At 44.4% G+C, this 24822-nt stretch overlaps 1 protein-coding gene across 2 annotated transcripts in view; it reads right to left on the reverse strand.

The window, feature by feature from the left end:
* Positions 1-218: 218 nt before the first annotated feature.
* Positions 219-24822, reverse strand: part of PTPN11 (protein tyrosine phosphatase non-receptor type 11) — an 80998-nt gene continuing 56394 nt past the window's right edge. The window contains exons 8-16 of one of the 2 annotated variants that reach the window (XM_046025091.1): positions 23621-23700; positions 23331-23489; positions 18828-18959; positions 14696-14850; positions 13447-13514; positions 12788-12939; positions 3471-3583; positions 1606-1707; positions 219-900 (exon numbers count right to left, since the gene is read on the reverse strand). In XM_046025091.1, coding sequence (XP_045881047.1) covers positions 1638-1707; positions 3471-3583; positions 12788-12939; positions 13447-13514; positions 14696-14850; positions 18828-18959; positions 23331-23489; positions 23621-23700 — 929 coding nt within the window. In that variant the 3' untranslated portion in view covers positions 219-900; positions 1606-1637. Of the gene's footprint in view, positions 901-1605; positions 1708-3470; positions 3584-12787; positions 12940-13446; positions 13515-14695; positions 14863-18827; positions 18960-23330; positions 23490-23620; positions 23701-24822 lie in introns of both variants that reach the window. The other variant, XM_046025090.1, reaches the window with a different exon arrangement.

Here is a 24822-nt window from a genome sequence, read left to right on the forward strand (position 1 = left end):
CCACCCACCCCTGACCACACGGGCAACACCAGCGAGAGGACGGGAACAGCTCAGCGGAGCCCAGCCCAGACTGAAGAACAGGGAGGAGGCAAACAAGAGAAGTATTGTTTCAGCCGCTGCGTTTTGGGGTGGTTTGTCACCAACAATCGATCACGACACTGGCTGGTTATCCACACATGCGCTTTTTTCCCCCTAAATACGAGACAATGACTCAAATGAAAAGAAAACGTGACAAATATTTTCCCACCACATCCTTCTCAGCCTGGTCATCTGCTAAGAAGAAAACACATCTTTTCTCCCAAGTTTCCATGATTATTTTTTCCCATGATTTTTTAATGGCAATGCAAAGGTAGACAGTCGACTTCTGACAGTCTGGGGCCACTGGCTTAATTATCATTTAGCCAAAAAAAGAGGCTATCAAATGAATTATCCACTACTGGATAAGCAATGATAAATGAAACTGTTCTCACTCCCACGGGATGTTGTCACCTTTTCCAAAACGTTTTTCCTTTTATAAAAGCCCTGTCATCCCTCACAAAGAGAAAAATAATTGAATTTTTAAGGTCATAAAAAGAAAAGAAAATGCCAATAAGTAGAATTTGAATCACCATCGTCATTAAAATATAGAGCACAATTAACTGCTTCCTCAATTTAAAATAAAATTCTGTAAAATATAACACTGTCTACATTGTAGAGATGATTTCTTCTTATCTGAGGAAATGAGTAATTGGTAATTAGGTATTGTCGAGTTAGAATATAGTGGTCTTTAAATGGTTCTGAATTTTGCTTATCCAAAGGTAGTCAACCACAACACAAGCCTTCCAAATGCAAATTCATTCTTCGCATGTACTTTCTTGCATCTGTTCTTGATCTTTTCAGGGAGAGGGTAAAGGTCCACATCTGGGGAAGAAATAAGCTAGAATTTTTAAGGAGCACACATCTAAAAGTTTCTCAAGGCATTAAACCATTCTCAAGTGCATTGAAATCTTTTAAATGTACTACCCATTGAAATGGGAATTTCAATTTGCAATACTGAAACTATGAGTTTCCAACATCCCTCACAACCTGGGTCGCTGTCTATAGAGGTGACTGAGGGAGGAGACGTACAAGGGAGAGGAGTTCCCAGAGACAGTGCTGGAAGGGATGTGGAGGTGAGAGGGGTGCAGGCCCAGGGAGGCCAAAGCCTGGTCACACAGCTAGTCAGGGGCCAAAGGGGATGAGAACTCGGGCATCCTGACGCCAACCCTCCAGAGCTGTCCCCCTGCTTCCCGGGCCCCCAAAGACTGTCTCCCCGCACAGCTTGGGTCAACCGACTCTAATACAAATGGAAGGTATAGGGACCCCTGCCCTTCCTCACCCACATCAACCGTCTCTCCGTAGTAAGTACCAGCTCTGCCCCTCACAGAATTAATTCCGAATTTGATTTCAATCCTTAATGAACTCAAAAATAAATCCAGCTTAGGAAAAAGGAGCTTAGGAAGAGAAAAAAGAGGCTGGTTTGTAAAACTTCGTTATGGGGCCCCTCGCTAGAACGCTCACACATTATCTGCCTGTTAAAAACCCCACCAATGACATAAACCACCAGGAGCACGTCCACGTAAATACCTGTGTCTGTGCTGAAGTCTTGCTGGGTGTTCTCATCTGAAACTTTTCTGCTGCTGCATCAGACCCACATTTTCATAGACTCTAGCATTATCTTCTCTCATTCTGAAAAGAAAAAAAGAAGAAAGAAAACATGAATAAAAGCGCTGACTATGCTAAGCACACACGGTATTTATAAAGCACATAATCCATTCTTTGGGGAACCCGAGACAGTACAGACACGGGCCCCAGGAGCTAACGCTCTAGGACGGGCTGTGAGACACGAACATACAAAAGCAAGCTAACAGCAGAGTAAGAGCCTTGAGCCCCTGTGTTCTCTGTGGTTGGAGGAAAGCGAGCCGTTTTTCTGGCAGGCAGAGCAAAGGAGGCCTATACGATGAGGTCTTTGAGTAAGGCCTTCAAGCAGGGTAAAATGTGAGCACATAGAAGGACCGCTATTCATTTCAAGCAGAGGGATCCTAACAGGCAAGAGGTCCAAGGAAGGAAAGAGCAGGGGCCGGGAGGCCCACAGACCCATGAAACCCTGAATCCAACTACATGAAGGGGAACAGTGAGGGAGAAGCTCAGGGTGGTGTAGGGCCCTGGGATGGAGGGCCAATGCACCAGAGGCCAGACTCCATTTTACTGAGCAGAATGGAGATCCGAGCAGTCCTTGGGGGACAGAGGGCCCAGCAGCCATAGATGCCAACCTGAGAGGGACAAGAAGGGGCTTGGGGTCCGAGGTATCCTGGGTTACAGCCTATAAGGAACACAATGGGAGTGGAGAGGCAGAGAATGTGTCACGTGGAGAGGCCACTGGCAGTAAGGGAGTGCTCACAGTCCCTTCACTGTGCCAATATTCAGGGAAAGCTCTCTGGCCAGGACTCAGAGCCCTGATGAGCTTGGCGCCACGGCACATGAAGGCAGACAGCAATTTAAAATATCAACTTTCCCGATCAGTCCACCAGGAAAGCAAAAAGCAGGCAGAAGGAAGAGGCAACTTGGAGGAGAGAATACTTTTGCTGTATAATTTCATTTCAATGTTAACTAGAAGCCAAATGTAAATACAAGCCTCATATTTGCTATCTAAAATGTGTATATAGAGTATTAAAGTCAGCAGGGGTTTAAAAATCCACATCAGAAGCAAACAGAGATAAGACTCTTGGGCAAAAATAAAAAGTAAATGTTATACCACAGACTACCTTAGAATATATAGAAAAACAATAATTTAAGACTGTCGTTCACATAATCGATTTAACAAATGTTTTCCTAACACATATTTTAGCTTAAACAAGGGGTTGGCAAAGTCTTTCTGTCTCAGTCTCTGGCATATAATATTCTCTGTGCTGCCTTTTTTTTTTCTTTTTAAATATAACACCTTAAAAACCATTCGTGAGCTGTACAAAAACAGGCATGCCAGAATTTGGCCTTAGGCCTCCAGTTCGTGGACTCTTAGTTTAAAGGCTCAAAGCAGATTTCTGTTCTCTGCTGACAGGAAAATTAGCAGATCGTGATGGTGTTGAGACATTAATAAAAGTAAGTATTACTTACTTTTATTTAGCAAAGAGTCTTAAAACAACCAAAGGGGCGTTACCTACCTTTGTTGTCTGTCATTAACAAAAGAAATCATCCCCACCCCGTAAAAAGGAAAATTAGATTCTTCTTAGAGAACCACCACTGGATAGACTGATAACCTCACATAACCATAGTTAGTGTACCAATCAGCCTTCGGTTTAGGTAAATTAAAATTTAGTTTAGAAAGCCACTGACACACTTGCTAATCAGCAGGGTAACAATAACAACAGGCATGTGCTGCAAAGACCTGCTGGTTTTTAAGCTTTCTATAGGACTGTGTTCGGATAGAAAGAATTTCCTTTGTTACTACTTACTCTGCACAAGATGGTGTTGGGGTACAAGGCGGGAGGGGACTCTGATCTCCACTTGTCTGGTCCGTTAGAGAATACTTAATATTTGTATATTCATGCCCTTTCCTCTTGCTTTTCTGAAAGGTGAAGAGTGCATATATGAGGAAATGGACTTTTTTAAAGGGAAAAAGAAGCAAAGAGGCATTTTACCAAAGACAGACGGACAGACAGGCAGACAGAAAGGTTGTACCCTGAATAATGACACACTGATCAAATGTTAGGGAATTCACCTCAATGTAAATAACACCATACAAGTGAAAAGTACTTTTGAACCATATAATTCAAAAGCATAGAGTCATGCATTAACAACTTACTATATTAAACCAAATGTATCTATTTCTGAACTAAGAGAGAATTCTCACTTTCTTTGCCACATTAACATCTAATCATTTCATAGTTCACTTGCAACACATTTAATGATTCTCAGATAAACAGTTGGGAAAAGAGTTCCAGAAGTAAGTTCACCCCGTGTAAAAATGGCCTACAGGTACAGAAGTTGGTAGTGCTTTACCATATCCTCCCCGCCTCCCACCTCCATCCCAGAAAAGACCCTAGCATCTTTACAACTTCATTTTTGGCTCTAATGATATTCTTGGGGGGGGGGGGGGATTGGCAAGGAAAACCAGGAGAATGGAATCTCATTACAGATGCAGAGTGAACTATATTTGGTAGGCATCCCGGTTACACAATTTATCACTCTTCACTCCTAAGTTCACCTAAAAACGACCAATTCTGAAAACCGAACCCACCAATCATCATTATATAATGCTGCCTTCATTCAATGATTATTGAAGAAAATCAGCAAATATCAGAAAGGGTATTCACATCAGATACTGACACAGAGCAGGGACTTCCACTCGCCGCTAGGGAAAGGCTAAATTGGTGCACTATTGGTCCGAACTCGCAGGACTGACCAGTTGGTATCCAGTAATAACAAAACTACATTCGACAACCTCGAACATTTGCTTCTTGAGAAACTCATACACAGAAGCCTAAAAGGGCTATAAAAGGATGTCCAGTGACATGTTATTCTTAATAATGTCTACATGAAGAGAATAAATCGATATGATGTATTCATACCATAAAATAATATGTAACAGTGAAGAGAAACAACAAAAAGAGAGACTGTGTGGGGCGCCTGGGTGGCTCAGTGAGTTAAGCCTCTGCCTTCAGCTCAGGTCATGATCTCAGGGTCCTGGGATCGAGCTCAGCATCGAGCCCAGCATTGGGCTCTCTCCTCAGCAGGGAGCCTGCTTCCCCCTCTCTCTCTGCCTGCCTCTCTGCCTACTTGTGATCTCTCTCTCTCTGTGTCAAATAAAGTCTTTAAAAAAAGAGAGAGAAACTGTGTTTATCAAAACAGTTTTCATAATCAATGTTAAGTGGAAAAACACAAATTACAAAACAATAAAACAGTATGAAACCATCTGGCTGAACATTCTAAACATATAAAACAGTGTTATCTATTGTGTGTAGATTATTGGTATTTGTATTTTAAAAAGAAACTGGAAGAAACTGGTACCTGGGTGGCTCAGTTGGCTGAGTGTCTGACTGCAAACCTAGCTATTGCCCTGCAGCTCCAGGGGTAGAAATGAGGGGTGCACTTGGGCTGACAGCTGTGCCTGCCACATTTGATTGCTGAAAAAGAGGGATGCCTGGCTGGCTCACTCAGAAGAGTGTGTGACTCTTGATCTTGGGGTTGTGAGTTGGAGCCCCATGTGGGGTATAGAGATTACTTTAATAATAAAAAATAAATGGGGGGGGGGAGCCTGGGTGGCTCAGTGGGTTAAAGCCTCTGCCTTCGGCTCAGGTTGTGATCTCAGGGTCCTGGGATCGAGCCCTGCATGAGGTTCTCTGCTCGGCAGAGAGCCTGCTTCCCTTCCTCTCTCTCTGCCTGCCTCTCTGCCTGCTTGTGATCTCTTTCTCTGTCAAATAAATAAAATTTATTTATTTAATTAATCTATTTTTATTTTCTTTTATTTTAATTAATTTAATAAATTATTAATTTATTTAATTAATTATTTATTTTAATTACTAAGAATAAATGGGAAAAAACTTGGAATAAATGTGACAAAAGAAAACATAGGTATAAGTACTATTATTTTAAGGTTTTTTTCAAAATGAAACATAAGGGGTGCCTGGGTGGCTCAGTCAGTTAAGCATCTGCCTTTGGCTCAGGTCATGATCCCAGGATCCTGGGTTTGAGCCCTGCATCAGGCTCCCAGCTCAGCGGGGAGTCTGTGTCTCCCTCTGCCTACTGGGCCTGCCATTCCCCCTGCTTGTGCTCTCTCTCTCTCTGACAAATAAATAAATAAAATCCTCAAAAATAAAAAATAAAAATAAATAAATAAACAAAATGAAACATAAAACAAATTTAAATCCACTGGTTCTTCTTCTTCTCCTTCCTCAAAACTCACCCCAAAACATCAAATAAAAAGCAGAAAATCTTTTTTTGCATAACAAGAGTTGTTATGACTCCAACCTATAAACTATAAAGCAACCATATGTGAACATGGGACCAAAATAAAAAGGAAGGTGCATAGTCTAAGAGATTTGCTGTCTGACTCTTCACAGAAAAAGCTTGACATTAACAGGCCCCTAGCTGCTTGCTGTCTGTCCACTCGTTCGTGCAGTCTGCAACCGTGTGGAAAAGGAAACGTCCTAAAGGACAACTGGGTGATAAGATGCAAAGTGCCGGGGCCCTTGGATGACCCCGTGGAGCTGTGATGCCCACTTCCTTCCCAAATGTCCTGCCAACTTGGATTTTTATGTTAGAAGAGAAAGGAGCTTCTGTCCTGTTGAAGCCACTATTAATTAGACTGCTAAAACAGCCCAACCTGGGGCACCTGGGTGGCTCAGTGGGTTAAGGCCTCTGCCTTTAGCTCAGGTCATGATCTCAGGGTCCTGGGATCGAGCCCCACATCGGGCTCTCTGCTCAGCATGGAGCCTGCTTCCCTTCCTCTCTCTCTGCCTACCTCTCTGTCTACTTGTGATCTCTGTCTGTCAAGTAAATGAATAAAATCTTAAAAAAAACAAAAACAACAAAAAACTTACGGTCTAGGAAAGAAGTTACAAAAAAGAAATCCGAGGAGAAAATGTTTTGTTTACACAGTATTTTAATGTTTTGAAAAACTGAGGGTTGTTTTTTTTTTTTTTAAGATTTTATTTATTTATTTATTTATTTGACAGAGATCACAGTTAGGCACAGAGGCAGGCAGAGAGAGAGAGGAAGAGAAGCAGGCTCCCCGCTGAGCAGAGAGCCCGATGTGGGGCTCGATCCCAGGACCCTGAGATCATGACCTGATTTGAAGGGAGAGGCTTTAATCCACTCAGCCACCCAGGCGTCCCTGAACAGCTGTTTTTAAAAAATCGAAAGGCCTCAAAAAGCAGCCACAGATTCTTAGCACTGAAATACTGACTCCCCCAAGAAATGAGTTTTTAAAAGACAGAATTTAAAATGAAATATTAAGGGGCGCCTGGGTGACTCAGTGGGTTAAAGCCTCTGCTTTTAGCTCAGGTTATGATCTCTGGGTCCTGGGATCGAGCCCTGCATCGGGCTCTCTGCTCCACAGGGAACCTGCTTTCCCCTCTCTCTGCCTGCCTCTCTGTCTACTTGTGATCTCTCTCTGTCAAATAAATAAAAATCTTAAAAATATATATATTAAGTGGAAGACCTGGCAGAGAACATCACTTATTTTAAAACTCGTTCTGGACAGTTGGGCATCTGACTGTTGGTCTCAGTTCAGGTCTTGATCTCAGGGTTGTGAGTTCATGCCCTGTGTTGGGACCCACACTGGTGTGGAGCCTTATTAAAATAACTTAAAAAAGAAAAACAAAAAAACCTTATTCTGGAGTTGAAAAATCCTAACTCTATTTTTTAAAGAAATAAACAATCAATAAGCTGAAGTACGAGCTTGCTTCCTGCTCAACACTTTTCTAAATTGTGGTAAAAGAAAAGCGACAGACAACATGAGATACAGGCTCTTGACAAACTTCTGAGTGCACAATGCAATACTGTCAGGTATACGCTATTGTTGTACATCAGATCTCTAGAACTTTTTCGTCTTAGATCACTGAAAGTCTATACCCACTGAACAGCAACCTCTGTTTCTCCCTCCCTACTAAATACTTTCTTGAAAAAAATCAGTATTTTTATATAGAGTGATTACAAAAGAATTTTCTAATGGGGAATACTTAATACAAATGGGACAGGAATTATTTCAGTCAATTAAGGTGCTCAAGGAAAAGCATAAAAATACTGGAGTTTCTCTGCTTATTTAGAAAGAACAAGAAATAAAACTGATCCACAAATCGGATAAGTTCATTTCTCAGGACTGTGACAGCCCAGGCTGTCCGTATAGAACAAGAAAAAATCTCAGGGGATGGAGATTGTTTTGATTCAGGGGAGGGGTGTAGAGGGAGATTTGTTACGGAGCCCTAAAAAAATGGTCTGAAATTGATCTATCCTTCCCCTGAATTCAAGGACATAGCAGAGTTACCAAACCTTTTGTAATATTTATACTAAATCTTACAGCCCTGCCAGCTGACACACAGTCAAGGTTGAGAGGAGGGTCCAACCACAAGTCTCGAAAATCATCTGGCATTAAATGTCTTGCCATGTGAAATTAACTGCAGTCCGTTCTTAAACTTTAATTTACAAAAAAAGCTTGAGGTGCCTGGCTGGCTCTGTCAGTAGAGCATGCGACTCTTGATCTCAGGGTCGTGAGTTCGAGCCCCATGTTGAGCAGCAAGATTACTTAAAAAAAAAAAAAAATTAAGACTACAAAATAAAGCATATATTAATTTTTTTAAAAAGCCCAAAAGCCAAGAGCAGGAGGAAAAGGGACAAATGAAAATCTTCTTGGGGCATCTGGGTGGCTCAGTCTGTTAAGTGCCCAACTTTTGATTTTGGCTCAGGTCACGATCTCAGGGTTGTCAGATCAAGCCCCACATCAGGTTCCATGCCAGGGGGCGTGGGGGGGCAAGAAGCCGGCTTAAGATTCTCTCTCCCTCTCCCTCTTTTCCTCCCCTCCCCTGCTTGTGTGCACATGCACTCTCTCTCTCTCTCAAAAAAAATAAATAAATAAAAAGAAAGAAAAATGGGATAAATAAATAGAAGAGACAAATCTTCCTTCCAAAGGAATTCTAAATAAGTTATATAGAAACTACCCATTCCAGGGGGTGCCTGGGTGGCTCAGTGGGTTAAAGCCTCTGCCTTCAGCTCGGGTCATGATCCCAGAGTCCCGGGATCGAGCCCCGCATCAGGCTCTCTGCTCGGCAGGGAGCCTGCTTCTCCCCCTCTCTTTCTGCCTGCCTCTCTGCCTACTTGTGATCTCTGTCTGTCACACAAATAAATAAAATCTTAAGGGGAAAAAAAAGGGTAAAGAAGTACTCAAAAATGGGAACTATCAAAAGGACAGAAGAACCAATTTGAACAGGTGTCCACTAGCCAAATTTGGGACAATCTAAGCAACAAAATAAATAGTAGTAATGGATTATCAACCATTCTGACATGAATGAATGAATGAATGAGAAGGGAAAGCTCTTCCTTAGAGAAGGCTCCCAACTAATAAATGAAAAGGGACTTATGGAAGTAGGAAACCACCACTGGGCAGATATAGCAGGAGTAATTTTTCCAGGCCAATAGTGAGTACATGTAAAATTACTAGGCAAAAAGAATGATGGAAAGCAGGTTATTTATATAGTCTCAAACATCTTCCTATAAGATACTAAGTAAAAAGGGGGAAATCGGGGCACCTGGGTGGCTCAGTTGTTAAGCATCTGCCTTCAGCTCAGGTCATGATCCCAGAGTCCTGGGATCGAGCCCCATATCGGGCTCTCTGCTCCGAGGGGAGCCTGCTTCTCCCTCTCCCCCCCGCCTGCCACTCCCCTGCTTGTGCTCTCTTTATCAAATAAATACATCTTTAAAAAAATAAATAAATGAAATAAAGTAAAATAAAAAGGGGGAAATCGTCCCTGTACAGTGGAGAAATCTGACAGACATCACCTTCAACAAGTGATCAAAGAGAACACCACCAGCCATGAAACACGTCAACAGAGGTGCTCCTGACGGGAGGTATCAGGACGGAACATGGCTTCTATGACAGGCCTGTCAAAAACGCATGACCTGAATCTAATCAAGAGAGCACATCAGACAAATCCAAATTGAGGGGCATTCCATCAAATAACTGGCCTGAACTGTTCAAAAACGGCAAGGTCGAGGAAGATGAAGACCGAGAAACTGTCCCAGAGGAAAGTAAAGCTATGTGACAAGCAAATGCACCAGGGGACCCTGGACCACGGAAAGACAGGACAACCAACTGGAAAATTTGATACGGTCTGCAGACTAGAAAACAGTGCTGTATCAATGTTAACTCCCTGGTTCTGATCACTTCACAGTGGTCAGGTGGAAGAATGTCTTCATTTCTAGGACACACACATCAGAGCACTAAGAGGCAGGGGCGCAAAAAGGTTGACGACTTACGAGCATTTCATTTTTAAAAGTACACTTCGTAGATATAGAGAGAAAATACAAATGAATGATAAAGTGCGTTGAAATGTGAACAGGGTGAAGGGAATTCCATGCTGTTTTTGCAAATTAAAAAAAAGAAATTTAATACTGTAAGTGGAAGTTAATGAAGAAATCTACTTTCAAGTAAATGGCAGAGTGTGGGAAGATCCCTTTATAAAAACTTGAGAATTTTCTCAAACTCGCCTCACTTGCACCTTCCCTTGGACGCCCACCTGGTTCTGCTTCGCCTCCTCCTGGTGCCGGTGTGACTTCCTGCTTCCTTCCCCAGGCTCATCGCCCCTGATGCTGATCGTTTTTCATCTACCCTCTTTCGCAAATTCCTTCAGGCCCAAAGGTCCTTAACTCTTCAGAATTGTGGAAATGATGGTATTTAAAAGAATAATCAATGATCCTAAGAGAGTTTCATTCCTTTGCTTAAATTAAAACTCTGGCCACCTCACTGTTTCTTAAGGCTACTGCTTAAGCTTTTTACCAGATGACGGTACCTCTTTACCAAAACGGCAGTGATGAAGATATTCTTAAAGGAGCTCCTAAATCCGAAATACAGCTTGAGATTTAGGATCAGAGAGACTGTATATGGTAATGACAACACATGAACTGCTATCAAGGAAGGGAGAGGTAGGCTCTTAAGTCACCTAAACAAGGATAAATGAAGCTTCTGAATGAAATAAAAGGAGCTTTTTTCAAATAAATAAATAAATAAATAAATAAATGACAGCTTTTCCCCCAGCTTTTCTAAACAAGATTACATAATATGCTTCAAGATATTCCTGAATTTAGGGGCGCCCAGGTGGCTCAGTGGGTTAAGCGGCTGCCTTCAGCTCAGGTCATGATCTCAGGGTCCTGGAATCGAGCCCCGTGTCGGGCTGTCTGCTTAGCAGGGAGGCTGCTTCCCTTCCTCTCTCTCTCTGCCTGCCTCTCTGACTACTTGTGATCTCTGTCTGTCAAATAAATAAATAAAAACTTTTTAAAGAATGTTTAAAAAAAAAGATATTCCTAAATTTGTACCGTGTTTATACTACGTTTATAAATACTCTTTGTGTTGATTAGGACCTAAGTCCTTCTCTTTGGGCAACTTTATGCTTTAACTATTCCTGGCCCAAATTCACTATAACTGGGAGACAAACAGAAAATACCCTATAGTGGGGCACCTGGGTGGTTCAGTCATTGAGCATCTGCCTTTGGCTCAGATCATGATCCCAGGGTCCTGGGATTGAGTCCTGCTTCAGGCTCCCTGCTCAAGGGGGAGTCTGCTTCTCACTCTGCCCCTTCCCCTGCTTGTTTTCTCTCTCTCTCTCGAATAAATGAAATCTTTAAAAAAAAAAAAAAATGGAGATATGGGGAGCCTGGGTGGCTCAGTGGGTTAAAGCCTGTGCCTTCGGCTCAGTTCATGATCCCAGGGTCCTGGGATCAAGACCCACATAGGGCCCTCTGCTTAGCGGAGGGCCTGCTTCTTCCTCTCTCTCTCTCTCTGCCTGCCTCTCTGCCTACTTGTGATCTCTGTCTGTCAAATAAATAAATAAAATCTTTAAAAAAATAAAAAAGGAGAGAGAGAGAGAGAGAGAGAGAAAGAAAATAGCCTATAGTAACCATCTAAATATTTCGCAAATCTTACAATGACACCAAGTCAGACTTAAGGCACTGAAGGTCAAAACCAGTACTTTGTTGATTATTATACCAAACTGTTGTTGCTAAAGATGTTTTTGTACAATGAAACAATCTAGTGTTTGGGGTTTAGGATTTTATTTATTTGGGAGAGAGCATGTGGGGAAAGGAGCAGAGCGAGAGGGACAAGCAGACTCTGCACTGAGTGTGGAGCCCGACACCAGGGCTCGATCTCACAAGCCTGAGAGCATGACCTGAGCCGAAATCAAGAGTCGGATGCTTAATCGAATGAGCCACCCAAGAGCCCCTCTAGTGTTTTGACGTGAACTGAGAACGTACTAAGCTAACTAACAGGTATCTTACTTTGGCTAGCCAAGCTTTGATAACGTGGCTGCTGTTCTGCTAGGCTGGGAGTCTCACAATTTGCCGGCAGGTAGCATCCTGAGAAGCCGGGTCCTCTGGAAGGCAATACACAGAGTAAAGCAGGCAGGTATCGGTGCTGTTTAGATACTTCCCGTCTACAGCAGAGCGGCGGGGCTGAGAGGGGAGTAGGGGAGACGCCCAGATCCCCAAAGGAGCAGTCTCCTCATTTCCCTCCTCTCAGCGTCTTCCTAATTAACTCAGCTTTGTGTCTATTATGAATAGCTTCAAATGGAAACACTCCAACTCCACATTCTTCTTCATTATGCATGGCTTATTAAAATTGAAATCTCACTGTTTCCAACTCAGCCAAGTTGATGGTTCAAACTACTGTGTGCTATGAAGAGTGAAGCATCCATTTAAGAGATGAGATACGGATAAAGACAGCCCGGATCTAAACCAGAACAGGCTGGAAACTTCGAGGCTTTCAGTTCCAAACTTGCCCTGTGAAGCTCCTCGGGTCTGTCTGGGAAAATCCCAACTTTTCCATGGAGCAGTTCCCCAAACTGCCAGGCCAGGACGATAGCAGCTAATCCCCTATGCTAAGCCGTCCTGAAATATCAGAGTTATAAAGAGAGGCCCTTCCTAGGTGGGAATGAGATTCCCATTCCTAAACAGTGACAGGTATCTCTCAGAGGCCCATCCTGCTCAAAAGAAAAGTACATCTGGTGGAGCTACCCAGAAAAGAAAATGAAAACCTGCCCACCAGCCCCTCCGGCACCGGTACCTGTTCTTCTTCAATCCTGCGCTGTAGTGTTTCGATGTAATGCTGGACAGCCATATAGATGAACCTATACTGTGCTTCTGTCTGGACCATCCCTGACCTCTGAGACCGCACCATCTGAATGGTTTTGGGAACATCAATGTCACAGTCGACGCCTGCAAAGCAAGCACCATGAGGCATTAGGAGAAACCGCAGGGCCGGGATGAAATGGTTTAAGGCACAACTTTCAGCAGACTCAGAGAGAGAGCAAATTTAGTCTTTAATGTTCTAACTGAACGTGTTCCAAGGGCTACACTGGCCTTCTGACCGATACAAAGGATTCCAGAAAATTACCCGAGAAAGTGTTGGAGGTCGGGACCCCCTCGCTTTCCAACCCCATAACGTCAGCCTGGATGAGGCAGGTGGGCAGAGACCACCGCCACACCGTCAACAAGAGACCATGGCAGTGGGACCCACAGCTCCTAAGCTGCATTTCATGTCAAAAGCTCAAATAGAATCACTTTTGTTCTCCCACAAAGATAAAGAAAGTCAAAGCCTTCAGCCCAGATTTTGTGAAAATGTTTTAACACTCAAATTCTCTCCCCCCAGGCTATTTTCACTAGCACGTTCCTTCCATAAACTAAAAACGGGAACTATCGCTTCTTGCCCTCCAGATGACTTACCTTTCTCTCTGATGATGTCAATAAGGATATCAATCACAATGAACGTCCCTGTCCGGCCGATTCCAGCACTATGGGCAGAAGGACAGAGAGCAATGACAATGGAGTCATTCATGGGGGTTTCAGACTCAAAACCAACTATTAATATTACCAGAAACAATGTCTGCTCTTGGGAGTATTTATAAGACTGTCTATTTGTATTTGAGAATAGATTAGCTAAGAGCACAGGGTTTTGGAGTTAGTCCAAACTGTACCTGGAGCCCAGATTCTCTAGTACAATGTGCCTGAGCCAAGTCTCATACCTCTCTGACCCTCAGTTTCCGTGTCTGTAAAATGGGGATAATGGTACAAGGTACAATTTACAAGGTTGCTGTGTGGATCAAATGTCAATCATGTGTGGGCAGCACTAAGCTCAGAGGCTAGAACAGAACAAGTGCTTAATAAACAGTAGCTTTTAAAAAAGTGACGTTCCAGTCAGGTGGCTCAGTCGGTCAAGCATCTGCCTTTGGCTCAGGTTATGATCCCAAGGTCCTGGGATCGAGTCCCGCATCGGGATCCTTGCTAAGTTGGGAGCCTGCTTCTCCCACTGCCTGCTGCTCCCTCTGCTCGTGCTCTCTCTCTCTCTCTCTGTGTGACAAATAAATAAAATCTTTAAAAGAAAAAAAAAAGGTGAAGTTTCACACACAGCTACTTGCACAGTGTATGGATAAGCTTTGGGAAACTAAACTTTCCCCAGTATGACCATGAGCCCAGCCCTGGGTGCCAGCAGGCTGTAAACCATGGTGAGGGGCCACGGGCGGGGTTTCCAGAGCCTGGGTGGGGAGTGGTCCAAATCTTTTGAAGCAAATTCAAAAATCTTTTGAAGCTTAAATTGAGAGGGGAGGGGAATGTATCTTATTTCTGTGGCAGAAGAGAATGGGATCACAATCAAAGTGATGAATTCTAAATCACCATATTTTTTTTAAAAAGCAAAAACACAAGCAGACATTGCTAGACTACATAAAGGCTCCCTGAAAATAAGGATTAAGTTCACCACCCTCTGCCCGGCCACCACCAATACCTGGCAGCCCCGCAGGACCCATGAGAAAAACACTCTGGGGTCAGTGTCCCTTAATGCAGTTTGCGCATGCCTCAAAAACAGATTACAATTTTCTCACAGTTCAAGAGCTGAGATGGGTGGGTAAAAGCAAGCCCTAGTGGCACAGAGAGCAGGGCCAGGCTGCAGCCCAGACAGGGGGCAGGGACCAGTCACCTGCAGTGAACGACCACAGGCCCCGCGTCCATAATGCTTTCTTGCTTATGGTGGACCTCCTCCAAGAAGTCCAGCACGCCCCCAGGGTCACTGGGCACTCCGTGGTCCGGCCAGGTCCGAAAGTGGTATTGCCACACGGTTCTCTCTGTATTCCCCTGGAGTAGAGCCAAGAAAAACGAGAAAAGAATTAAATAAATCAAGGGGTTGAGGAATCATCCAGTGCTGATCTTCCCCAGACCTGACGTAAGCCAATGGAACAGGCAGGCACCAAGTCTCCTCATGCTCCGTGTAAAGGTCAGATGAGTTTCCAATCAGTCTCCTTTTGGATCTGGCTGAGCAATCCTGAAGGCAACTCTTTGCCTCTGTCCTAAGAACCAAAATGTCCAGGCAAGCAATTAGCTCCTCAGGAAGCTACAACCAGAGTCACCTTTCTGAATCCTCAGGGGCAGGCAATGTCCCCATTCCTCCTCGTCCATGGGTAGCCCAACTCAGGAGGCGACTGAAGCTTCTGGGACCTGGGGCTCTCCTCCCAGCAAATGAGAAAACAGCTATCCTCTCAAGACATGTATTCCTCTTTGCCTTTTTACACCGAGCCCCCCCCCCCCCGCCGCCGCTCCCAAAACACCCACTTTTATTATTTCACTGTAGTCTTTTAACCTTCTGTTTAATACAAAGTAGGTAAGAAGTCAAGCTTTGTGATCAGAAGGCTGGGTTTAGGCCCGAACCCCCACACTCATAATCACTGTGGTTCCAGACCTCTCTGAGCCTCATTTTCTTCACGTGCAAAGAGGAATGATCATCTCCCTCACCAGCTACTGAGAGGGACTTAACAAGACCAAGTAAACACACAGCCACTCCTTGGCAGCACCGTCACCAGTGCCCTTCTGAGGACAGGGGTCATTGACAAAGGTCAAGTCTAGAAAAGACCAAAAGCACCACGTTCTGGGTCTACCCAGATGAGGCCACTGTAGCAGCCCTGCTGACTGCTCCAACTCTGTCCTCTGTATCTGAAGGAAATCCAAGCTACTGATGTTTTTAAAGGAGATTTTAAAAAAAGAAAGAAAAATGAAGCTAGTGCCCACCACCAGTGACCTTCAGAACATTCGAGTTAGTTGAACCACAATTAAGATCATTTTGTGAATTACGTGCATTTAAGTTACTGATGTCATGATAAAATTTTTCTTGATGACACGAGTCAGCTCAAACTCAGGGGCTACACAGGAACGGCAGGGAAGGAACCCAGAAGCCCAGCGTATCCCTGCTCCTCCTCCTTGGTAAATTTCTGTCCCAAAAGATCTCTGACCCAACTCCTCCCTGCTAGGAAATGTAACGAGATCATGTCACAGCGCTTTAGAAAAAAATATAATGTGTTCTATAAAAAGCAGGTAACATGCGACCAGGAATTCTGGAGAAATCACCTGTCCTCTGATGGCGCCTGAGCCCATGGGTATAAAACACAAACCCAAATGCCAACATTTCCTGTACCTGCTGCTCAAAAATCTCTGTTAGCAAGAAGATGGATGGTTTATCACTGAAACTGAAGAAACATCCACCTGCTACTCAGAAACACCTGATAACAAGAAGATGGGTGGCTGAGCCTAAAACCGAACGAACCTATGTGGTATCTCTGGCCAGTGTCCTCTAAATCTCTTCCATTCTGCTTGACAGCTATGTTTTTCCAGCTTCTCTCTCTGTCTCTGCAGCAGGGTACACCTTCCCCCACCCCACCATCAGCAGAACCGCAGCCCCGATAACATCGGAAGTTCCAGCATCCCACCCCGGACCACAACCGCCCAGGCTTCCAGCTCGCTTTCGTCCCCGACCACCTCGTGGAGCTCAGCAGACCACTGAGCCCTCTTCTGCTCTCCACCCGCCTCTCCTGGCCCCACTGTCCCCTTGTCAGGCTTGGGTTCTACATACTACATTTTTTTTTTAAGGAGGCTCCATGCTGGGCATGGAGCCCCAACACGGGGCTTGAGCTGAGATCAAGAGTGGGATGCTCGACCAACTGAGCCACCCAGGTGCCCCCCACCCCCGTGTATTATTCTGACAATCCCCCTTTCACCCTCTCTCCACCTCTCTCCATCCACCGCACCCCTGGGCAAAGCCCCAGGCCTGGACAAAACCAACAGCGCACCTTCTCTGTTTTATACCCGTGGAGAAAAATCACACCAGGGGGTTGGTGTCACTGAACATTCATGTTCACCAGCTCAACTGGGCATTCAGTGCTGCCTGAAAACTCAATGGATTCCTCACCATCTCTATACATTATTATTGAATACTTTTCCCACTTTCCAAAGATAATTCGTCTCTGATTCCCTTCGAATGCCAGTTGATGGCCTTGCCTCATGGAGAACATCAAGAAACTGCATGTAGGCTCCTCTATCTGTATCTGTGGTCACCTTCTCCTCCTGCCACCCTGCTGCCATCCATCTGCGACGCTCTGGAACCCACCTTCCCCCATCACCATCCTCCATTCCTGCCTCCCTGGCCTCTTTGCTTTGCCGTCTCCAAGGCATCTCACACTTTACCTGTCCCTCCTCCCGTTCACCCTTCTACCCCTCCACCAACCCAGCACTCAAGCTGGAGAACTGGCGGTCCATCCTTAACACCGCCCTCGCCCCCCCACCCACACTGTAACCAAACCCCTTCACATCTCCTTCTCTACCTCCTCCAGGATCCTCCAGGCGCTCCTCCTCTGTTCACCGCCCTGCACCACCTTTCCCCGGGACCATGCAAGCCCTGCCTTCCCGCACAGCCTCTGCCTGATCTTCTGCGCCCACTGCAGCGCCACTGGCCCCTCACACTGCGTTCGATTCTTCCCCATGCCCTGCAGGTACCGCCTCAACACATCTGGCACGTCCGTCCATCCGTCCGTCGTTCCTCTTCCATTTCTTCTGGCATTTTGCATAATATTCATTTCCAAAGGCAGGAATAAGGAAACAAGTGTTGGAGTCCCTGGGCTCTGACCTGGAGAGGAGGCCACCAGACCCAGAACACCCAACAGCCTCCTAACAGTCCTGCTGGCCACTCGGTTCACCCGGCCCAGCCCCCGCCCCCCACCGGGGGCTGTCAGACACACTCCTGGCACGCGGCTCTGCGTCTGCGTTCGCTTGGCAGCAGCCTCGCCCAGCACCCAGCCTCCTACTACACGGAGTTCACGTTCTGAACATGACAGCTGAGACTTTTCTCGACTTGGTCCCCCCTCTCTTCGGCTTATTCTCTTGATTCTCCACTTGCCTTCATTCCCCATAAATCCCATTTCCCTTCAGTCTGCACATCAGGCCCGGGGTTCACAGTGACACCTCCACCAGGAGGCCCTCTCTCCACCATCTTCTCCAGTGGAAACCTGACCCAGACAAGCTCAGCGTCTTCTGAAACAGTCTCCCTGACGTCCCAGCCAGAAGGAAGCCCCTTTGCAACGTTTCATGGCACTTCAGACCTGTTGCAGCCTGTCTGCTAGGGACCACGGCTGTCTGTGTATGGGGATCCTCACTGCTATGTGATTCCAATTCCTCAAAGACTTCACTCATCTCCGGGTCCCCAAACGACCTTGAAAACATAAGCCCCCTCTAACCACGAAATTAAAAATGAATCCAAATCTAACCCTGCTTTATAAAGTTAGTCACCCCAGTGACAAACTTAAACTACGTGCAGTTAAGATCAGATGCCACAGACTCTGATCACGAAACTGGCCTCAGGGGCTTTGCCACTGAGTTGTTCCCGCTGCTTGAAACACTCTTCCCTGGGCTCTCTGGATGCCTGGCTCCCCGACCTTGGCCTCAAGTGATACGATCTCAGAGAGGCCCCCCCTGGCTACTCCATCTCAGGTACCCGGTTGCTTCTAACGTAACTTCCTGAAGCCTTCATAGACTCAGACCAACTGGAAAGCTTAACTGGTTGCTGAGTTTTTAACCTTCCATCTCCCTAGGCTCTGTGAGGGCAGGGATCACCCCCATCCTGTTTGCAATGTATCAGTATGCACCTGGGCACCTGGTCCCTAGAAGGCACCCGATAAATCAGTGAGTGAACAAGGCCATGAATGCATGCAAATATGAGTAACCACATGACCTCGGATTATTGCATGCCAAAACCAGTTACTAAAGTCTCTAAAATACGACAATATACTTACTTGTCCGACCTTTGAAAGTTTAAGTTCTCTTAATGTATAATCATGAGCAGCACTTTCTTTGACGTTCCTAACACGCATGACCCCATATTCTTTCAGAGCATACTCGTCGGGCCAATATTTGACACATTTACTCTGAAAGGGATCAGAGAAAAGATAGTTAATCTCTGTAAATTCTGAAATTAAAGCCTAAACCAGAGGAAAATAAATACTCAGAAAAAAAATATATTCGAGTCTTGCTTAATGACCAATATTCAGAAAATGGCTTATCTAGCATCTGGTAGATTTTCAAAGAAAAGGAAAAATAAGTTCAAATAAGAAAAGCAGGTGCGTGGAAAACCAGGGAGAAGCCGGAAGACAGAGCAGCCTTTGCAGAGTTGTCTGATCTAAGACGCATGTCAAAGGACGGTAAAGGATTGTTCATTTATCTCCAAAGAACCAAAGATGCAGACTGAGGGACTAGCCGGTCTGAGGGCTCTGTCTAGCAATCACTGAAGTCTGAATTCCAGGGATCTGCCAGCCCCTCTGCAGGGAAGGCAAGCAAGCACTCTGGAGGTGGACGGGTTGCCCAAAGAGCCAGACTTGTCTGGTTCATTTCCGCACCCGTGTAGGAGGACTCCGTGCCTTATCTAACCCACGTGTGAACAGCTCCAACACAGCAAGGCAGCCGATGGGGTTTTGAACCAGCTGCTTCTTCTATATCCAGATCCGTTTGCTACCTACTATACACGTCCCCTTCGCTTTCCTGGGTGCCTGGGAACACGGAGCCTGCAACAGCTGCTGGCGTCAGAGCAGACAGATTGAAAAATATGGCACCAACTACATCATTCTTGGTGCCAAAGAGGAAGATATTTAGCTCAATGAGAGATGAGCCTGTATATATCTGGTGACGTGTCCTGGGCAGAGAATGTTTTTGTGTTTGTTTTTTTCTGGGAGCGAACTTCCCACAACCACCAAGATACCAATATCGGCAAGAGAAGTTTACCTTTTCTATTAGGAAGACAGAGAAATTCAGTTCTAAAACTATAATTAAGAGAGCAGCTGCGGGCGTCCCCTCAGTCAATGATTAATTGAAAGAAAAAAAAAAACACAACAGAAGGAAAATTGAACAGAAGAATTAATAGTGCAACTTTTTTCCCTGGCAATGGCTTATATGGTCTATTATTTATTAATATTCTGAATTCAGCTTTCTCCCTGCACTATTTGGTAGATCCAAATACCTCTTCAACAGATTTGATAGAACTTTTATTATCCCCAAATAAGCACTTTTAATATTAACTGTACTCAATGCTATTGCTGGCCAATCAATTTTGTGGCCGTTCGTTGCTCAAGAGACTCAACAGAGTAAAAAATTAAACCACAACCCTGAAAACACTTCAGCAGACTTTGAACATCAGCAGACTACCTCGGTCCTCCTCCTAGTTTTCCAAACTCTGACGTAGACTTTGGCAAACAAATTCTAAAACGTGACAGCTAATACATTTTAAACCAAAGCCCAGGACTCAAAGGGAATCTAGAGTCTGAGACCAAGAGAGCACGTAATCAGAAATTCTGGGGGTGCCGGGGTGGCTCAGTGGGCTAAGCCTCTGCCTTCGGCCCAGGTCATGATCTCCGGGTCCTGGGATCGAGCCCCACGGGCTCTCTGCTCAGCAGGGAACCTGCTTCCCCTCTCTCTCTGCCTGCCTCTCTGCCTATTTGTGATCTCTGTCAAATAAATACATAAAATCTTAAAAAAAAAAAAAAAGACTGGACTGTGGAGAGAATGCATCCATCATGCTCTCCACCCTGGGACTGAAGAGCATAAGCAGGAAGGAGGCACAGACTTGCAGGATGGAGGCAAGCAGAGGGGCAGACTGATTTAGCCCAATGTCTGCTTGTTCTAGGAGCTTCCATCAGGTGTTCTGAAGGGGACCAAAACTAATGCCCCTGAAGTGACACAAGAAACTTCTCTTCGTGCTCCCAAGTCCTGTAAGGAGAGGTAGCCTCCTATGAACCAGAAAACAGGCAAGACAGATGGCTCAGTTTTCCTTTCTATACTCAGGCAGGTGACACTCATCTGAAGCAGAAACTAGGAAGACGTTCTAACCGGTCATTTAAACATCTGATGTTACTGCGGGTAGCTGCTGGAGGAAGCCTCTGTTTCACAATGACCAGATCTGGCCTTAAAGGTTTTCAGAAGCATGACGACTAGTTAGCACAACAATGAAAATCCTACAAAATCGTGCTGCCATTCAAAACTGATAGGAGGGGGGCGCCTGGGTGGCTCAGTGGATTAAGCCGCTGCCTTTGGCTCAGGTCATGATCTCAGGGTCCTGGGATCGAGCCCCGCATCGGGCTCTCTGCTCCACTGGGAGCCTGCTTCCTCCTCTCTCTCTGCCTGCCTCTCTGCCTACTTGTGATCTCTCTGTCAAATAAATAAATAAAAAATCTTTAAAAAAAAAAAAAAAAACTGATAGGAGGGGCTCCTGGGTGGCTCAGTGGTTAAAGCCTCTGCCTTCGGCTTGGGTCGTTATCTCAGGGTCCTGGGATCGGCCCCGCATTGGGCTCTCTGCTCAGTGGGGAGCCTGCTCTTCCCCCTCTCTCTCTGCCTGCCTCTCTGCCTATTTGTGATCTCTGTCTCTATCAAATAAATAAATAAAATCTTTAAAAAAAAAAAAAACTGATAGGAAAATTACATCAGGAGCGCTAAAATCCAGAATACTCATCTGTCTCAGGTTTAACATAAAGGTATGGCTGCTATATTCCATGCAAATTTTATGTAAACCAATTAAAGTGTAACTACAAAATAACTTTGACTAAAACACAAAAACAGAACTTTTCCACATTAAAAACCCACATGGATGGGCTCACTCTGGGATAACATGGAGAAATGTCACTCAATGAGATCTGTCTGCTTCTCTGTAGGTATGGGCTGTTACAATTTTTAAAACCTGAAGTGTCATGAAGAGTGTGGGGAGAGGAGTACTTGACATAGCAGCTGGGTTGGGGGCGGGGGGGGGCATGCTGGGACAACCACTCTGGGAGCAGTTTGGCGGAGTGACTTCGAATTTACAACATGCCTACCCTGTGACCTAGCATTCCTTTTTCTGACATCTAACCTAGAGAAACACTTGCCACACACACACACACATGCACACACACAGAAATAAGAATAAGATTATTCACTTTAGCACTGTTTGTTAACAGCAAAAACAGAAACATTTAAGTGCCCGATTCATAATGGTGAAATAACTTATGGTACTTCCTTACTACGGAACATCATGCAATTACTAAAAAGGCAACAGGCCACTATGTACTAATGGTAGATGTTAGAACATTCATTTGGGGGGTCCCAAGATGCACGACAAAGTGAGTATATGAAAACACTTTTGCATACAGTGTTTTTCAGAAAACAATGCTATATACCTCCACAGGCACACATACGTACGTAAGCACACGCATACGTGTAAATGCGGGAACGTAATGCCTCTCACACATGTAGGTATGTATGTAAATGCCAAGAAGAGAGCATGGAAGAATACACATCACACTGGTGACAGGGACTTTAAATGGGTGGACAAGGGACAGTGACAAAAGCAATTTTAACCATAACCATAACGTGTTGGATATGTATATGACTATATTGCTTAAATAATTCAAATTAATGTTTAAGTGCTTACACGTCACGACAAGTATAATTTATATGACCAGTGAAATCACGAACAAGGACATTAAGACAGTTATTACAAATATACTCCATATGTCCAAAAGGTGTAAGTTAAAAAGAAAGACACAGAAGGCATTAAAAAGAAACAACAACAATAATAGAACTTCTAGAGATGAAAACAACAATGTCTGCTATGGAAAACACACTAATAGTAATAACAGCAGGTGACACACTGCAGAAGAAAAGATTAACTTAAAGACACACAGCCAAAGAAACTATCTAAAATGAAACAAGGGGGAGAAAAGACAACCGCACAAAATGAACAAAGCCTCAGTAGGCCTCAAGTCAATGCAGAGCAGCCCAATATACGTGTAATTGCTGTCCTGTGTATGCAGAAATAATAAAACATTTTCAGGGCGCCTGGGTGGCTCAGTGGTTTAAGCCGCTGCCTTCGGCTCAGGTCATGATCTCAGGGTCCTGGGATCGAGTCCCACGTCGGGCTCTCTGCACTGAAGGGAGCCTGCTTCCCTCTCACTCTCTCTGCCTGCCTCTCTGCCTACTTGTGATCTCTCTCTGTCTGTCAAAATTAATAAATTAAAAAAAAAAAATAAAAAAAAAAAATAAAACATTTTCAAATGCAGAGAAAACTATAAAGCCACAGATTCCAAAAGCTCAATGTATCCCAAGCAGAAGGAACATAAAGAAAACTACACCAAGGCATGTCACAACCACATTCCTTCTACTCTGTTTCTCCAGAGGGTCAGTTAGAATAAGCTTAATTTGGTTATTCAATTCTTAACATGTTCAACCTGACATGGCCGACACTTTAAAAATACTGTATCAGAAGAACTTGAGTATACCTTTCCTCTCTCCACTTCTTTCGTTGTCATGACAATCACTCGGGAGTTCTCTTGAAATACCATCCGCCAAAAGTCATTCACCGTGTTTTGCAAGCAGCCTTGCGTGGCAATGTAACTCTTTTTGGGCTTTGAATTGTTGCATTTGGTTTCAAACTCAGGCTAGAAATTTAGGAAGAAAATCTTTCAAACACTTGAATGTTGCTTTCAGGGTCACAAGAAATATAAAACATAAAATACAAACAATGGCTAGCAATGTACGGTCAGAAAACACTGTGGAAAGCAAAGATTACCATGATAATATTTGCATTGATGTAATCTGAAACGGGCTCGTTGGGATCGCCATCGTGTAGGACAACCCTGGTATGATCAACTGGAAGAAAAAGAGACCACAGTCATACTTCCTCAGGACACATCACTTCAAATCACTTACCCTTCTACCCAGTTCAAGTTTTGTTCACTTAATGATAAAACCACATAAAAGATTAAATCCTAAATGAGCACAACAACGATCTGAACGCCATATGATGCCTCATAATGCTATCTTTAAGAAGAAAAAAGTAGCAACGGGAAGTCCCTGGTCTTGACAATTTACTATGGATCTACAGGGTATTATCACTGGGAGAAGCTGGATAAAGAGTACATGGGAACCGGGCGCCTGGGTGGCTCAGTGGGTTAAGTCTCTGCCTTCGGCTCAGGTCATGATCTCAGAGTCCTGGGATCGAGTCCCGCATCAGGCTCTCTGCTCATCGGGGAGACTGCTTCCTCCTCTCTCTCTCTCTGTGCCTGCCTCTCTGCCTCTCTGTGATCTCTCTCTGTCAAATAAATAAATAAAATCTTTTAAAAAATGTTTTAAAAAAAGAGTACATAGGAACCTTCTGTATATTTTTGTAACTTCTTGTGAGTCTAAAAGTATTTCAAAACAAAAAGGTGGCTTTTTTTTTAAACAAAAGGAAGAGTAAAGTACAGATAAATGACATAATGTCTGAGATTCACTTTGACATAATTTGAGGAGAGAGGAAGAGTGGCTCAGAGTATAAATGAAACAGGACTGGGTATGAGTTGACAACATTGAGAGCTAGGCAGTGGGTATGTACGGTTTTTTATACTATTCTACTTATGAATATATTTGAAACTTTCCATAATACAAATGGTGGGTTTTTTTTTTAATGAAGCAGAATGAAATACGGTACCTAGAAGGTAAGATTTTGATAGTATCAACTGACTAAATTCTGTACAAAAGTACATGATTGATCAGGAGTCTGAGGGCTCTACTTTTTTTTTTTTTTCATTTTATTTATTTTTTTCAGCGTAACAGTATTCATTGTTTTTGCACAACACCCAGGGCTCCATGCAAAACGTGCCCTCCCTATTACCCACCACCTGTTCCCCCAACCTCCCACCCCTGACCCTTCAAAACCCTCAGGTTGTTTTTCAGAGTCCATAGTCTCTTATGGTTCGCTGAGGGCTCTACTTAAGCAACTTATTTTACCAT

Source organism: Meles meles, chromosome 12, assembly GCF_922984935.1.
Source record: "Meles meles chromosome 12, mMelMel3.1 paternal haplotype, whole genome shotgun sequence".
Lineage (NCBI taxonomy): Eukaryota > Metazoa > Chordata > Mammalia > Carnivora > Mustelidae > Meles > Meles meles.